Genomic DNA, 17,743 nt, shown 5'->3' with positions numbered 1-17,743 from the left:
AATCCGATTGGTACATTATTCAGGCGGCATAAGGTCATACGAGGTCATAAAATCGTGCTTAATACGGCACGCCGAAAAAAAGAACAACATGTTGTAGGACTTTCTAAACGGTTAAAAAAGATTAGTGTAAGGTAGAGTTCATCTCGAGATCCTTAAACAGAAACGCTGGTGTTACAATCGGATTTATTTTCCCAAATACATCCTATAGAACTGGTTTGAAACTGCTTAAGGCCATCAGGTATAGGGTATATATAAGGTCGGAAAGCAACTTAAAATAAAAGTCTGATCTTATATATAGTATGGACTCAATAAGAGACCTAGCTTATTTTCTTTGGAGACTTTATGTTATAAATAAACGCCAAAATATTCAAGCTGGTTTTAAATTTAACGCTCTAACGTTTTTTTTTTTTACTGTCATTATAGGTACTGCGTATTGATTTAAAATTCATACTAAACAGGTTAGGTTATGTCGCAAATAGACAAAAACATACCCGCAACATGAAACCTAAAACTGCTTGAATTGCGTTAACAAAAGATATTATAAGTCGGTTTAGTGGAAAAATTTTAGTGTCGTCTGTGTTAAGGGAATACTCTTCTATCTTATAAGGTAAATCAGTTTTACTTTATGTTTCTACATAATTAATAAGTATGGTATATTTTTCTTTCTTACTTTGCCTTAAAATGGTATATTCAATGTTTGAGGATTTGATAAGTGTTTATCTTCTCCGCAATCTGAATAAGTTGTTTAGAATGTCACGTAGTGTATAAAGGTCGAACAATTAGATTGTACATTGGCAACCTAAAAAGTTAACTACCATTTGTTTTTAATGATGTTATAAATATGAAAAATAGTTTGTTTTGTTTTAATAATTTTAAAATCAAACTTGCTATAGCTTTAGTTTTTTTTCTTCTTATTTTGGTGCGTCCAACTGTTTGGATGACTGATGTTCAATTTTCTTTATAAAATACAAATTGTGAAATAAGACAGAGACAAAGCAATGGCCGCCGCAATAACCACGAAGCATTTTTAACGTTATCAGTCGTTTTTTTTTTTTGTTTTTTTTTTTAGAAGGGAAATTCCCGCATTTTCCACGGTGGGGAAACGTACACCGGATATATAAGTAGTTACGCTTTCTATCGTACATATATTTGATACAGAAACGAAGGGTAAGAAATAGCTTGGTCATATGCAATAGTATGGTTATTATTGAAATATGCATGTGCTGCTATTTTGCCAAGTTGTCGCTGAAAGCTGCGTGATCGCTGCCACATTTTAAGTAAGGTGGACATTTTTTCAGTCATCACACAACAAAAAGCAGAAGAAAAAGAAAAACTTGATTGAGCGATTTAGTAATAATTTAACAGTTTATACTCGTTTCTGGTACATGTACAAATACGATCTGTTTTGTTGGTTTTGAAATAATCCTATTTTTGTTGACCTGAAGTGGTACGATGGATACTAGTAGACTATGTAAATAGTTTACTGCACAGATGGCAACTAAAATGTGTACTGGGAATAGCTTTATTATTTCCTCATCCTCCACTTATTTTTTTCTGTAAGTCATACATGACAAATGTATTTTTAAGGTCCAAGTCTATCAAAATGCTCGGAATAATTTTCTTTATGAAAACTATCTTTGATAGAGAGTATATGGCTTGACCTATCTTTTCAAGGATAGTTTGGCTACTGAACGTGAAATGGTACGGTTCAGCATTTACTTTTTATACAAAATCTTTCTCATAAATAACCATAATCGTCGAAACACTGGAAAACTTTGATTTGTTGGGATCATCTCGGATTTCAAATAAAATATGTAAGTGCACGTATTGTATCTCATTGACATTAAACTTTATGTCACAGACTAAATTTATCATACATTATTTTATGTTTTTCGGTGGTTTATCGAAATATAACGGTGAATTATATCCTGATAAACTCATTGGCCACTCAGTGAAAATTATCAAATCTGATACCCGGATTAACGTCAAAAAGTTTACCGAGCGTACTGAAAGCCGGAAACAATATTACGATGACGTCGTTAAAATGACGTCATCTTTGCGATGCTTCCTGATAAAGTTTTCCGCAAATTTAGACATTTTATAAAAATAAACACAACAAAAGTAGAGTTTTAGACATAAAATAAACAGAAAAATTGTTGGTATCGATGTAATATCACGGTAATTTCACTCGTGAACACCAAAAGTTGTTATTTTCGCTCGTGGCTGCGCCACTCGTGAAAATATCACTTTTGGTGCCCACTCGGTGAAATTATAACGTGATATTACACCGAAACCAACAATCATCCTCTATGTTATGAACTGAAACAATAGTTTTATTTGTGGGCATGTTACATTTGGAGGTGAAGGCAGACTTTATCACTTTTAGGCTATATCCGGTGTACTTTACCCCACCGTGTGTATTAGGTGTAGTTGTTCAGTCTAAACATAGCAATAATTAGATATCTTCCGCTTCAGTTGAAAATAGTTTATAAGATATAATTACCTGAAACTTGATTCATACTGGAAAGAATTTTGGTGTGCATTTTCAAAGAAAAACATAACTGTAGTTGTGACTAATGTGTTTATTTTGATGATTTTCGCTACCGGGTATGGTCTAAAAGATCACTGTCGATAGAGAACAATGAAAGCATTTTCCCAAAATAATTCAGGAGAAAATCAAGCTATTTCTGACATTGCCATTCTTAGATATCATTTCATACTCGTAACTTGCATCTGCCAAGCAAGTTTCTATAGATAATAAAAATTAAAAGGCTAAATGTGAAATTGGCATGGAATTGTTTAGTTCACGGGCTTTATCTACCATAATTTCGTTCAATATGTGCCATAATAAATTTTAAAACCAGTTTAATATCATTGCCTATAACACATTTAAGCGATTAAAGTATAAATTGACACCCAGTTATGCATGAAGAAATATATCATAATTATTTATTTCGAATGAACAACGTGAGTCTAACGCTAAAATTTGAAAAGATTTTATTTTTGCTTTAGTTTAAACAACTAAAGTACAACATCTCCAGAGCGGCCCTCTCTTAAGCAAAAAACCTCTCTATAACAACATCATCAAATTTTCCCTAAGCTGAAATGATCTATCAAATTTACCTCTCCAGAACAACAACCTCTACATAACAGTCAATATTTGTATCTCCCAAAGGGTGTTGCTCTACAGAGGTTGCACTGTATTTTATTCGACAAATATATCACAAAAGGGATCGAACAGTAAGTATTAGCTTTTTGAGAGACACTCTGTCTTATGTTACTTTCCATTTCTAGTTTTTAATCATGCTTGCGAGTTTAGCTAAATCTCGATATAGAAATGTAGGGTAGCTGCCACGCTAATATAAATTATTCACACGGCAAACCTGGCAATAAGTAAAACTATTTTTGCCCTATATATAAGGTATTTATATAAGGTAATTACTTATGCTAGTGACCTAAATTCGAACAATGTGGCTGTTGAGGTGTTTTACCTCCATGTCTGTTATTAAACTTGACACATTTTATGAGACGGCCGTTGTATCGTTAATCACCCATGCTTGAAAGTTATTCATTCCATAACGATAAGCATTTTAAGAGACTGAAATTAATACTTTATTTGGTTCTACTAGAGAGTTATCTATGCCAGGTACATATTGCGCGCTTGTTGTTGTTTTTATATTTGAAAGCATAATACCTATTTATAAGGCAAATCCTATTAACAGCAAGTAGAATTTTGGTGGTACTTATCAAACAAGAGCTGTCCATAAGACAGTCAATGCTCGACTATTCGAATTGTCCAAGAAGCAGGAATATTACCCTATAGAGTTTGAGTCAAGTATGTGCATAAGTTTTGGATGCAAAACTTTAAACAGAAGTTTTGAGTTCAAAAGGGGACCTAATTTAGTCAAAGTGCATGTCAGATTTATGAGACTTGATGCTATCACCTAGTTTTATAACCCCGAAAAAACATGTAAACATTCAATTAAAATTTTAATATCTACATTTGATTTGGAAATAGAAACGTGCACGCAAAACTTTAACCAGGATTTTCTAAATTCAAAAGGAGACATAATTTGGCCAAAATACATGTCAGAGTTATGGGACTTGACCCAATAAGGTTAGTAATTGACATAGAAAAAGGAAAATAAGTTTCAAAGCTATATGCCTTAAAATGAGGCCAAAATGTACTTGATCACAAAACTTTAACCAGGATTTTCTTAGTCCAAAAGGGGGCATAATGGCCAAAATGCATGTCGGAGTTATGGGACTTGATGCTATCACCTAGTTTATAACCCCGAAGACACATGGGAAGGTTCAATTCCTGATAACTTGAACGCAAAACTTTAACCAGGATTTTATAAGTACAAGAGGAAAAAATAACTTTAGAACCACTTGACCAAGAACCTTCAAACTTGGTAGCATGAATAGGCTTTTGAAGTAGATGACTCCAATTGTGTTTGGTGTCGGTAGGTCAACGGCCAGGGTGAGAGGGGCCTGAACCTTTGGAAAATTTTCCTCCTTATAAGTTGAGAGCCACTTGGCCCAGAACTTATAAGCTTGATAGCATGATTGGGTTTATGAAGAAAATTACAAAGTGACAAGGTGAGCTTTTGTGATCGCGCGGCGTCCGTCGTCCGTCGTCCGTCCGTGCGTCCGTGCGTAAACTTTTTCTTGTGACCACTCTAGAGGTCACATTTTTCACGGGATCTTTATGAAAGTTGGTCAGAATGTTCACCTTGATGATATCTAGGTCAAGTTCGAAACTGGGTTACGTGCGGTCAAAAACTAGGTCAGTAGGTCAAATAATAGAAAAACCTTGTGACCTCCCTAGAGGCCATATTTTTCAATGATCTTCATGAAAATTGGTCAAAATGTTTATCTTGATGATATCTAGGTCAAGTATGAAATTGGGTTACGTGCGATCCAAAACTAGGTCAGTAGGTCTAAAAATAGAGAAACCTTGTGACCTCTCTAGAGGCCATATCTTTCAATGGACTTCATGAAAATCAGCCAGAATGTTTACCTTGATGATATCTAGGTCAAATTTTTAATCTGGGTTACATGCGGTCGAAAACTAGGTCAGTAGGTTAAATAATGAAAAAATGGATCTTCATGAAAATTGGTCAAAATGTTAACCTTGATGATCTCTAGACCAAGTTTGAAACTGGATAACGTGCGGTTAAAAACTAGGTCAGTATGTCTAAAAATAGTAAAATCTTGTGACCTCTCTAGAGTCCATACTTTTCAATAAATCTTCATGAAAATTGGTCGTAATATTTACCTTGATGATGTCTAGGTCAAATTTGAAACTGGGTTACATGCGGTCAAAATCTAGGTCAGTAGGTCAAATAATAGAAAAACCTTGTGACCTCCCTAGAGGCCATATTTTTCAACGGATCTTCATGAAAATTGGTCATAATGTTCATCTTGATGACATCTAGATCAAGTTTGAAACTGAATTACGTGCGGTCAAAAACTAGGTCAGTAGGTTTAAAAATAGAAAAACCTTGTGACCTCTCTAGAGTCCATACTTTTCAATGGATATTCATGAAAATTGGTCATAATGTTTACCTTAATGATATCTAGGTCAAGTTCGAAGCTGGGTTACATGCGGTCAAAAACTAGGTCAGTAGGTCTAAAAATAGAAAAACCTTGTGACCTCACTAGAGGCCATATTTTCAACGGATCTTCATGAATACTGGTCAGAATGTTCATCTTGATGACATCTATGTTAAGTTTGAAACTGGATCAGGTGCGGTCAAAAACTAGGTCAGTAGGTCTAATAATAGAAAAACCTTGTGACCTCCCTAGAGGCCATATTTTTCAATGGATCTTCATGAAAATTAGTCATAATGTTCAACTTGATGATATCTAGGTGAAGTTTGAAACTGAATTACGTGCGGTCAAAAACTAGGTCAGTAGGTTTAAAAATAGAAAAACCTTGTGACCTCCCTAGAGTCCATACTTTTCAATGGATATTCATGAAAATTGGTCATAATGTTTACCTTAATGATTTCTAGGTCAAGTTTGAAGCTGGGTTACATGCGGTCAAAAACTAGGTCAGTAGGTCTAAAAATAGAAAAACCTTGTGACCTCACTAGAGGCCATATTTTCAACGGATCTTCATGAATACTGGTCAGAATGTTCATCTTGATGACATCTATGTTAAGTTTGAAACTGGATCAGGTGCGGTCAAAAACTAGGTCAGTAGGTCTAATAATAGAAAAACCTTGTGACCTCCCTAGAGGCCATAGTTTTCAATGGATCTTCATGAAAATTAGTCATAATGTTCAACTTGATGATATCTAGGTGAAGTTTGAAACTGAATTACGTGCGGTCAAAAACTAGGTCATTAGGTTTAAAAATAGAAAAACCTTGTGACCTCCCTAGAGTCCATACTTTTCAATGGATATTCATGAAAATTGGTCATAATGTTTACCTTAATGATTTCTAGGTCAAGTTTGAAGCTGGGTTACATGCGGTCAGAAACTAGGTCAGTAGGTCTAAAAATAGAAAAACCTTGTGACGTCACTAGAGGCCATATTTTTCAACGGATCTTCATGAATATTGGTCAGAATGTTCATCTTGATGATATCTATGTTAATTTCGAAACTGGATCAGGTGCGGTCAAAAACTAGGTCAGTAGGTCTAAAAATAAAGAAACCTTGTGACCTCTCTAGAGGCCATATCTTTCAACGGATCTTCATGAAAATTGGTCAGAATGTTCAACTTGATGATAACTAGATGAAGTTTGAAACTGGGTGAACTTCAGTCAAAAACTAGGTCAGTAGGTCTACGACTTCTGTGTGTCCGTGCGTTAACTTTTGCTTGTGACCACTCTAGTTTAAGATCCAGCCTTGAAATTTGGATGACATGTACAGTTTTAAAAAACTGTCTTTCAGTGACCATTAATGTGAACTATTGATCTACTTTCTAATATTTAAGCATCAGTTTGTCATTTGAAACTTGTGGTTCAATATAATCAGGTGAGCGATTCAGGGTTATCATGACCCTCTTGTTTTTTTTTGTTGTTGTATTTTTAATTCGCATCATTTTTATTTGCAAGTAACACTGGAACTTATGCCTGCATGACGTAGCAAATAAATCTCAGCATGTAGGAAATAAACGCTGAATTCTTCATTTTGTTATCTTAAGATTTATGGATTTTGTTATCATTTTGATAGGATTATTTACAGTATTATGCACAATATATGCATTTAGCAAAGACAGTTTTTGTTACAATTCAGGTGCAGCTGTTAACTTTATACAGTACATATCTTTTAAATGCATAACCTGAAACGTCTCAAATTTCAGGTGCTTAGATTTCTCCGAAGAAACATCTTGATATGTTCATTTACAAAAATTTGAAACTTTGAACACTTGTTTAATATCATCATATTAGGAAGTAGATAAAAAAAATCGTAGGTCTGCCTTGCATTTTGTCAGAAGCATGGGCATTTTTAAGGCTTAGAATGTTGCTATTTCTAGGTTATATTTTGTTGAGGTCCATTTTGTTGGACTATTAGATTTGAAACTTTAAATTTATTTATCCGTTATCAACACCAAGCTCCATGAACCTTTTCTTCCTATTGCCTTACAGACCCGCAGACAGGCGGTGCTCGTGTTTATGTTTAAATATGTTAGTCTGCTGCAAACATAAACGTGTTGACAGTCATCCGAAAGGCATAAAAAATGGTATCTCGAATGGATTCCTTTCTTGGTAAAAGGAACACCAATCTTTCATCTCCCATAGCCTTCATCGCATAGCCTTCTTGGCGATGAATTCCTTTCTTGGTAAAAAGGAAACCAGTTTTTCATCTCCAATAGCCTCCATCGCATAGCCTTCATGGCGATGGATTCGTTTCTTGGTAAAAGGGAAACCAGCCTTTCATCTCCCATAGCCTCCATCGCATAGCCTTCATATTGAGGGATTTCTTTCTTGTTAAAAGGGAAACCAGTCTTTCATCTCCCATAGCCTCCATCGCATAGCCTTCTTGGCGATTGATTTCTTTCTTGGTAAAAGGGAAACCATTCTTTCATCTCCCATAGCCTCCATCGCATAGCCTTCTTGGCGATTGATTCCTTTCTTGGTAAAAGGGAAACCAGTCTTTCATCTTCCATAGCCTTCGTCGCATAGCCTTCTTGGCGATTGATTCCTTTCTTGGTAAAAGGGAAACCAGTCTTTCATCTCCCATAGCCTTCGTCGCATAGCCTTCTTGGCGATTGATTCCTTTCTTGGTAAAAGGGAAACCAGCCTTTCATCTCCCATAGCCTTCATCGCATAGCCTTCTTGGCGATGAATGTCATCCGGAATAACGTGTTTAGGGTGATTATTAAAATCGGCATTAAACAAATAAGCATCAAATATCAGCCTGTTCACATCAAACCATATTTATATTGTTTAGAAAAATAGTTTGGATCAGAAGAAGAACAGCTGACTTTGAAGTTAACGTTCTATAGATTAGGAACAATGGCGACTCAAAATCACTCCCCTGATGGGGGAACGATAGAAAAGAAACTGGAACGTATCGAGGCACAGAACAATGCAATCATCCATGCGCTGCAGAAAAAAAACAAGAAACACATTTTCATGGTCAGTTTTTGTCTTTGTTATATTATTCATTGTACATAACTGTAATACAGATACTTTTACTCTATGGAAAGCGGGTGAGCCATGCTAATTGCCAAATGTTAAATGCCTAAATATTAATGCAAAATGCCAATAACTTATATAATGCTGTTTGACAAATTCTTAATGCTTAATACTACATGCCATTTATTTAATGCTAAATGACATATGCTCAATGTCAAATTAGCTAATGCTTATTGCCAAATGATAATAGATGCCAATCTCGTGAATGCAACTATGCAACTTTTAATAATATGAAAAACATATAATGTTCTACCAGTCTGATTTGAAGCAATAATTTAACTTGTTCTGCCAGTCATGGGGACATGCCGCCGAAGCATTTTCACTCTAATCTGTTTAGAAAAAAGTTTTGAGGGCAAAAGTTATGTAATGAAGACCATTGACTATCTAAAGGATTCATTTATCCACTGATATATCTAGCTCTTTAATTGAATAAGGACTTAGCATTAAGCAAGTGGCATTAAGTGTTTCACATTTCTCAATTAACAGATAGCATTTATTATTAAAATTTTGACAAATACCGCTTGATACTCATTATTCGACATTAAACACTTGCCAAATAGCATTTTGCACTGTTTGGAATTTAGCGCTTCTCAATTAACATGGCGTACCGGCCTTCCATATATTCACTACTACATGCCTATTACTTAATACCAAATTTCATGCAATATACTTAATTCTAAATGTCAAATAGCTAATGCTTACTGCCAAATGATAAACGCTAATCGTCAAATATTTTATGAGCTAAAGATCTGTATCTCTTAAACTAATGCATGTAACTTTTAATTATTTGAAAACATAAAATGTTCTACCAGTCTGATTTGAAGCAATAACATATAACATGGGAACATGGGACCGAAACGTTTTACTATAAAATGTTCAGAAAAAAATGTTTTAACAGAGATAAAGTTACGTAAAGACCAATGAATATTTAAAAGGAGCATTCACCTACTGACATATCTATATATTTATCTTTTCATTTGAATGATAAACTTAGCAATGAACATTTGGCAATTATTCTTCAACATGTCTCAATTAACATTTAGCATTCCCCGATAACAATTACCGTTTGACGGTCAATATTTAACATTAAGCACTTGGGGAAAATACTTATTGAATCGCCTGCCGCTATTGAAACTCACTTGGTCCCTCAAACATCGGGAAATAGTTTTGACTATTGACCGGCGAGCCCCATTCAATAGGTGTATTATATTATACGCAAACTATGGACCGGAAATACATATATTTAAGGAGTCATGTAACAAATATGATTATGTCCATGTATTACACATTCCAGTATGGGTTCAAACTGCCAGATCTTAAATAAATGTTTCAAGCCATAAAAAAGATTGAATGATTTAGTGGGGTTTTTTAACTTTCAGGGTTTGGAAGATGAGAATGAAGAAAGAGGAAACTGGTCTGGAAGATTTGATTTCTTTCTCAGTTGCCTTGGTTACGCCGTCGGCTTGGGTAACGTTTGGCGTTTCCCCTATCTCTGCTACAAGAATGGCGGTGGTATGTGAAATTCTGTTAAAAAAACAAACAAAAACATGACTACAAGAGTGCGTGCTCACTTTGCTCTGCACATGTATACACCTTACTTGCATTATACATGCCTTTATACAGATGCATGCAGGACTTAACAATCTGATGCATCGCGGTTTTGACAGAGATAACGCGCATGTTTAAAATGTACCTGTTCAGCTAAATCCGAAACATACGTGTGTGTAGCTAGTGAATATTTTTGACAATTTTCCGCACGTTTTGTAATTACTTGCACATAGACGTTCAAGTAATACTACATGCCTTAAAATCCCTATTCCTGACCTGGCAAATCTTCGCATTTATTTCATATGTCCTGCAGCAGCGTCGGTGAGTGGTTTAATCTTGCAGTGTCATAACATGTATTTTATGTCAAAATTACCAAATATGATGGATTATGGCGGTATTTGTGTTGTGTATTTACAGGTGCGTTCTTTATCCCGTACGTGATTTTTCTGGTGTTTGTCGGAATGCCAATCTTCATGTTAGAGTTGTCACTGGGTCAGTTCTCGAGCAGTGGTCCTCTTACATGCTGGAAATACGCCCCACTCTTCCAAGGTAATACATTCTAAGAACAGTTTTCCTCTAACGATATTACACTACGGAAAACTAGTCATCCATAACGTCTTTATGACCTTGATCTCTGACTCTAAATGAAAACATAGTAATCTAATGTCCATCACAAATATACAAAAAAGTTTGACAGACCCAGTCAATGTCCAGTTATTGACCAGAAACCATATCAGTTGCAATCGTACAGTGGCCTTTGATCTACTGACTAATATGGTCTTCTACTGACCATTAGACAATTATGATACGGAGCTTGATGCCTGAAGACATTAAAGTTCTCTAATTAAAACAGTTTTCCGTCTATCACAAGATGTTCAGTTATTGACTAGAAACCGTTTCAGTCACAGTGTTACTCTGACCTACTTACCAGAAGGATCTACCCAGTCATAGGCAATTATCAGACTGAGTTTTAGGACTGAAGACTTAAAAGTTCTCTAAAAAGTGGCCTTTGATCTACTGACTAATATGGTCTTCTACTGACCATCAGACAATTATGATACGGAGCTTGATGCCTGAAGACATAAAAGTTCTCTAATTAAAACAGTTTTCTGTCTATCACAAGATGTTCAGTTATTGACTAGAAACCGTTTCAGGCGCAGTGTTACTCTGACCTACTTACCAGAAGGATCTACCCAGTCATAGGCAATTATCAGACTGAGTTTTAGGACTGAAGACTTAAAAGTTCTCTAAATAATAGGTCGAAAGCAGTTTTCAGTCTGTCTTCAGACCCTTGTCCTCGACCTTTCTGACCTACTGACCTCTAAAACCAGAGGAAGCATCTATTGATCACTAGCGATTATATTGTCAATGTCTAAATATTTTGCAGTTATTCATCAAAAAACGTTTTTAGTCTCGAATACACTGTGACCTTACCCAGGAAAACATGAAGGATATTTCAATTACCACAGGCAATTCTTAAGTGAAGTTTAAACGTCATAGGCCTGTATATTCTTCGGTTATTAACTGGAAACAGTTTTGAAGATAACACTAAACGTAACTTTGACTTTTGATGAAAAAATATAGGGGTGATTTACTGACTTAAAGCAATCATTCTGTGAAGTTTGACTGTTTTAGGCTTTAACCTTTAGCATGCTAGATGAATTGTCGTCTGCTGGAAATGTCGTCTGCTAAAATTGTAAAATTCATTCAATTTGCTCCAAACTGGAAGAAATATTGTCAGAGTAGCAAACAGCTTGGAACCTGATCAGACGCCGATTTAATCGGCGTCTGATCTGGTTCCAAGCTGTTTGCAAAGGCTGTTAAATTCGCCTGCAGCATGCTAATGGTTAATGTTCTTCAGTTTATGGCCTGAAGTAAATCTGAGTCATAAGGCAATAATTGTCGCAAACAGGTCTGGTTACAGCAGTATCTGCTTGTCTTGATGCACGGGAGGTTAATATGATACTAACAGTGGGATCGGCTGTTTTAAGTTATCCCGCTTATTTCAGGTATACCCTTTACTTCTATTTCAGGGAAAAAGTTTGAGACATAGGAATGAAAAGTTAATAAGATGTACTCACACATAGCTACTTGAAAAGATCTGAAATTAAAGTTTATATCTATTATACGTAATGTTGTTTGTGAACAGGTGTTGGTGTTGGTATGGTTGTAGTGTCAGCCTTGGTCGCAATCTACTACAACATGATTATCGGGTGGGCACTGTACTATCTGTTCGCTTCCTTCACCAGTGAACTCCCCTGGGAGAGCTGTGACCTGAAATGGGCTACCCCAAGTAAGTACATATATAGTTCTATCATATATCACCTGATTACAAACGGGTATTTAGAAAGATGCTATTGTTTTCGAAAAGCAACCTTTTTCGATAATTAGAATTAATAGATATAATATGCCATCTTTCAAATATATTGGGCCGGAAGTCTGATTTGCGTGCGCGCAATTTTCAAAATATATACGTGCACGTATAAAGATACGCGTGCATGCGTAAATATGTACGTCTACCTGTATATTTTTATACCTGCACATAAATATGTAGATGCACGCTTGTATGTAAGTGCGCGTGTATATATATGAGCACTTGTAATTATACATGCACGTATGAATTTACTAGTGCACGTCCATGTATGCGTCCATATATGCACCTACAATTTCGCTTGCACCTATAAATTTACGCGCGTACGCCCATACATGCGTGCATGCATATATTTACGAGCACCCTGAACTACGCGTGCATAAAAATATAAACGTGAACATTTATATTTATTTAAACGTCGACGCACATCTTTATACGAGCACGTATATTTTGAAATGTGCACACACACGTAAAGAAGACTTTCGACCCAATCGGTATTTATAGGTTATTATAGCTTTGTATCGGGGAAATATGCACGAGTTCGTCAGCGGAAATATTGCGCGACTTTAGGAGCGCAATATTTTTCACCTGAAGAGCGAGTGCATATTTTCCGATGCAAAGATAATAACCTTTTTATTACATACGCATCTACACGTATAAATATAATGTAGATATGAATTTGTTCAATAGTCTAAATAGGACTAACAATACTGAACTAAATAGAAAAAAAAAAGTGCAACAACAGACACTGAATTACGTCACGCACCCGATATGAAATTCAGGCGTCAGTGTATGGAAAAATATTGACGTTTCCAGTACCAGTGTAACTTAACGGGGAATAAAAACGAGTATGTAATAAACTAGAACATTTTACATACTCGTACGATTTGCATATGAAGCATTATAACAACGAATTTGATCGAAAGAGATGTTTTGACGTTCTTCATTATGTGAGACACTGATGAGTCTTCTTTATGTTCAACTTTTTTCCAGTGTGTTTGGACTTCATTGAAAAAGTTGCAAATGCCAGTTATTGTCAAGGCCTTCATATAAACTTTACCGCTGGGACATGTCTCAACAGGACGACAGGAGCATTATCTAAGATTTTCGATCTTGCATTGGCAAAAGATCATGGAATAGAGAGAAAATTGCCGTCAGAGGAATATTTTGAGTAAGTTTGAAGGATGCTGCATGGGAGGATTGCTGATCTCTGCGATAATGTGCTTTATGTAAGCGATCATATTTTGGAGCAGTATAGCCTTAAATTCAGTTCATTGCGGACAACTAAAGAGTGTAAACTTTTTTAGGGTCTCACAGTCTTTACAAATACCTTTTCTTAAAACCAAATAGTTTTGTTCTTATTTCTTTCATGTTGATAATGAACTTAGTAGGTCATTGACCATATAAAATACGGGACCTCCTTGACCGAGTTAAGGTAACCTATCTTTAATCGATGTGAGTTCGAAACCTCGCATAGGGTTTAGAATTCTTTCATGTGAGGAAATAATTCAGCCTTCATACTGAAGGTCGGTGCTTCTGCCCTGATGCTTAACCGTGCTGACGTTTCCTGTAGTTCTTCTGTCGATTACCGTCGTTTTGTCAATAAATATCGCACGATTTTGGCCTTTTCGTCTCGCACAGGATTTCTAGTGATTGTTAGCAATCAATGATAGTAGTTTTTATGTATACATTGTTTGTTTTCAGACGTGAAGCTACTGGTAGTGCACACAGCGGCGGCCTTGATGACTTAGGTCCAATGCGATGGCAGATGGTATTATGTTATCTGCTAGCTTTTATTCTGGTATGCTTGGCACTCAGCAAGTCCATCAAATCTTCTGGAAAGGTGAACCTTTTGTATGATTTGTGACAGTTTGACAACGTTTACGCCAGGCGACAACTATTTATCACGTTGTAGTAGTACGTAGCACTGGCTTAAGTGGAATTTTATTATAGTAAAAAAAGAATGTTCTCAATGTTTCCAAAGGACCAGAAAGTATAACAATATAGACAACACTGAATCTAAGTACGGGATGGCCTTTTACAGCCGCCACACGGCACTTAAAGACAGTTGTTGTGATAGTCCACATTCACACATGTTAATTATTAATTATTAATCATATTTTCATGTTACATGTCTCACGTCAGCATTTTATACCGTAATATATCATTCCGTTGGTCATTCTAAGATTGTGTTTCACGGCCACTTTTCCACACGATCATTGTTGGTAATAGTATATATCAAGGATGCAAATCATACATTGTTGATTAACGACTCTCTCATGGTTTAACAATAAATTCGAAAACTGTGTAACAGTTTTGTTACGGATGACTATCCGTAATAGGCCTCAATTTCACCAAAAGCGTACATACAACTTGATAATGTAAGCTTTGAAAATGTCAAACGATAGAAATAAGGTGCATATTGACAAGTTTTATAGTGACAGAAGTTCTCAAAAATTTCCTTTAGATTACCTCCCCTGATAATTTTGGGGTTTCATGAGTTACCTCCCCTGAAAACTAGAAAAGAATAATTTAGATTTCTTTTTGATATTTGTATCAGAATCATATAATGCAGCTTCCTACCGAAACATTTTCTCGAAACTCAAGTTCAGATTTTTATAATCAAAGATATTATATATTTCCCATAGGCATCAATGTTAACTTCAATACCGATTATATCCCCCAAAAATAATAATATTTGAAAAATCTCTCGGTGAAATGTTTTTAATTTTGAATGTCTTTAAAGTGACCAAATTTCATTTAAATATTACCATCCAGTTAAAAGATATGAAATATGGCTATTACACCATGTTATCCTTAAGGTAGTTCTGCACGTTTGATTCACCGGAGGTGATAGCGTAATGTCATTTATCCGGAAAACTTAGAATAGTACCTGGTAGCCGTTTTACAGGTAGCACAAATGTTGCTATCCTGTGTATAAACAGTCAACGCAAGGTTTATTTTGACAATAGAGGGGTTCTGGTAAAAATAATTCAAATGGTAATACAAAATAAGCAGCATTGAAAGGATTCCAATTAATATTTGGCGAATTGCGAAAAATAAAGCTCACAGGCCTATACATTTATTCAGCCATATCTTTGTAAATACATTATAGGTAAATCTACATTAAAAAGTTTGATTAAAAGTCTACATCGTGGAACTTTTCTTACGTGCGAAAATGTCATCAGAAGTGAAGCCCGTGAAAAAAAAAAATACACCGGACTAATATTTTCAAAATGGTATTATCAAGCACACGACCCTGTCTTATATATTGGCTGAATTTTATTCGGTTCCAGTGATGCTTTGGAAATATATAATTGAATAAAATTCTACATTGTAGAAAAATATTTGTCTCAATCGTGCATGCAGAATTACCTTATATATTGATATATTAATTTTTCAGCTTGTCTGTTTACCAAAATCCCATATATTATTTGTGATTGGTTATTTTCAAGCTGTATAATTCAGGACTACATTTCCATACGATGATACTAATTGATTATTTTCAGGTTGTATATTTCACGGCCACATTCCCATACATTGTTAATAATTGAATATTGTCAGGCATACGTAGTTAATGGATTGTTTTCAGGTTGTATATTTGACAACCACATTCCTAGATATATTCCCAAATATTTTTGTCCATTTAAAAAGTTTTGCTAATCAGTGCAAGGCTGATCTTATTGCCAGGTTTCTGGTCAGCTACAACCATTTTTTAAAAATTATTTAAGACTGTAAAATAGTACAAATTTTTATTTTCAAATATAACTATTGTTTCATGAATATTTTTATGCCCCCGAAGGAAGGCATATTAGTTTTCCACTGACCGTCCGTTAGTTTGTTCGTTCGTTCGTCACAACGTTAACTTTTTGCATGAAGGCACTTTACTCCCGAACCACTGCACCCAGGATCTTCAAACTTCACATGCTGATAGTACTTATTGAGTACACGACCCCTACTGACTTTGGGGTCACCAGGTCAAAGGTCAAGGCGCTGCGGGGGCATTTGTCACAATTAGTGACAGCTCTTGTTTAAATATTTAGTTATTTTTTTAATAAGATACTTATGGATTAGCAAAACTTTTTCGCTTATATTGTTTTATAATTTGTCTGTAAATCTTCCGAAGGGAAGTATAGTAGGGACCTAGTACGAGTAGACGGTGACGGACATTGTTTACTATATGCTTTTGAAAAGAGTTTAATAGCTGAAGGTCTAGAGGATGTCAACACTGAAAGTATTTGTCTCAAATTAGAAACTGAAATGAAAGAAAATATTCAATTTTATCAGATGTTTCAAGCAGAAGGAAGTAATGTACTTGACGATATACAGAATTATATTGAACTGAAACGGTACAATACTGATACTGGAGATCTAGTGCTTACAGCCCTGTGTAATGCATTCCAATTACGTGCCGTGGTATACAGAGTAGGTGAAAACGGAGAGATAACAGAAATAATCCAGGAACCCAGAAATAAAGACAATGTTAAAGGGACGGTCTTGTTAGCTTTAGATGGCAGCAATGCAGCATCCCATTACAACGCCGTAGTAAAGAGGCTGCAGCCTATGTCAACAATCAACTCTGAAAAGCAATGTAAGAATGGAAGTGGTTTTGATCCGGAAGTTATTCGGCCATTTCCAAAAGCTGAAAAGAGAAAAACTCAGAGAAAACTGAGTAACAGAAAACGAAAAACTGCGATTCTTACGGACACACCTGAAAAAAATAAAATTGAAGAGGAATTTAATAGAAAGAAGTCCAAAAAGGTAAAAGTTAAGAGTGTGAAAAACTCAAAAGTAAACAAGCCAGTAATTAAAAAATCACAGAAGCAGAGAAAAAATAACACTTCATCGGATGATGAAGAGGAATGGTATTGCCTCGTCTGTGTAGAACCATACTCCAACAGTAAAAGCGGAGAAAAATGGATACAATGTCTCGTTTGTAAGAAATGGGCACATGAGGAATGTACATTAGGTGGAAAAATGTATGTTTGTCAAAACTGTGAATCGGACGATGAGATATAACTGTTCGACTTAGCCGAATTTGTAAATACCTGTTACATAGTTTCTTGTCTGACGTTTTTTGAACTCTTAACAGAAAGTTGAAATCATTTCGGGTAACAAAAGTTACAATGAGTTTGAATGAACTGTTTATATTCTGAAAATAAGCAAGTTTT

The 17,743-nt window shown here is 35.4% G+C and overlaps 1 protein-coding gene across 2 annotated transcripts in view; it reads left to right on the top strand.

The window, feature by feature from the left end:
• Nucleotides 1-461: 461 nt before the first annotated feature.
• The window catches only part of LOC123565413 (sodium-dependent proline transporter-like), a 35,908-nt gene continuing 18,626 nt past the window's right edge, over nucleotides 462-17,743 (top strand). For both annotated transcript variants that reach the window (XM_053549722.1, XM_053549721.1), the window contains exons 1-7: nucleotides 462-607; nucleotides 8,406-8,593; nucleotides 10,033-10,165; nucleotides 10,619-10,750; nucleotides 12,351-12,494; nucleotides 13,566-13,743; nucleotides 14,277-14,415. In XM_053549722.1, the coding sequence (XP_053405697.1) occupies nucleotides 8,471-8,593; nucleotides 10,033-10,165; nucleotides 10,619-10,750; nucleotides 12,351-12,494; nucleotides 13,566-13,743; nucleotides 14,277-14,415 (849 nt within the window). In that variant the 5' untranslated portion in view covers nucleotides 462-607; nucleotides 8,406-8,470. The remainder of the gene's footprint in view (nucleotides 608-8,405; nucleotides 8,594-10,032; nucleotides 10,166-10,618; nucleotides 10,751-12,350; nucleotides 12,495-13,565; nucleotides 13,744-14,276; nucleotides 14,416-17,743) is intronic.

Source organism: Mercenaria mercenaria, chromosome 8, assembly GCF_021730395.1.
Source record: "Mercenaria mercenaria strain notata chromosome 8, MADL_Memer_1, whole genome shotgun sequence".
NCBI classification, from domain to species: Eukaryota; Metazoa; Mollusca; class Bivalvia; order Venerida; family Veneridae; genus Mercenaria; species Mercenaria mercenaria.
Note: the sequence above shows the minus strand (reverse complement) of the source record. Positions and strands in the feature narration are given on the sequence as shown.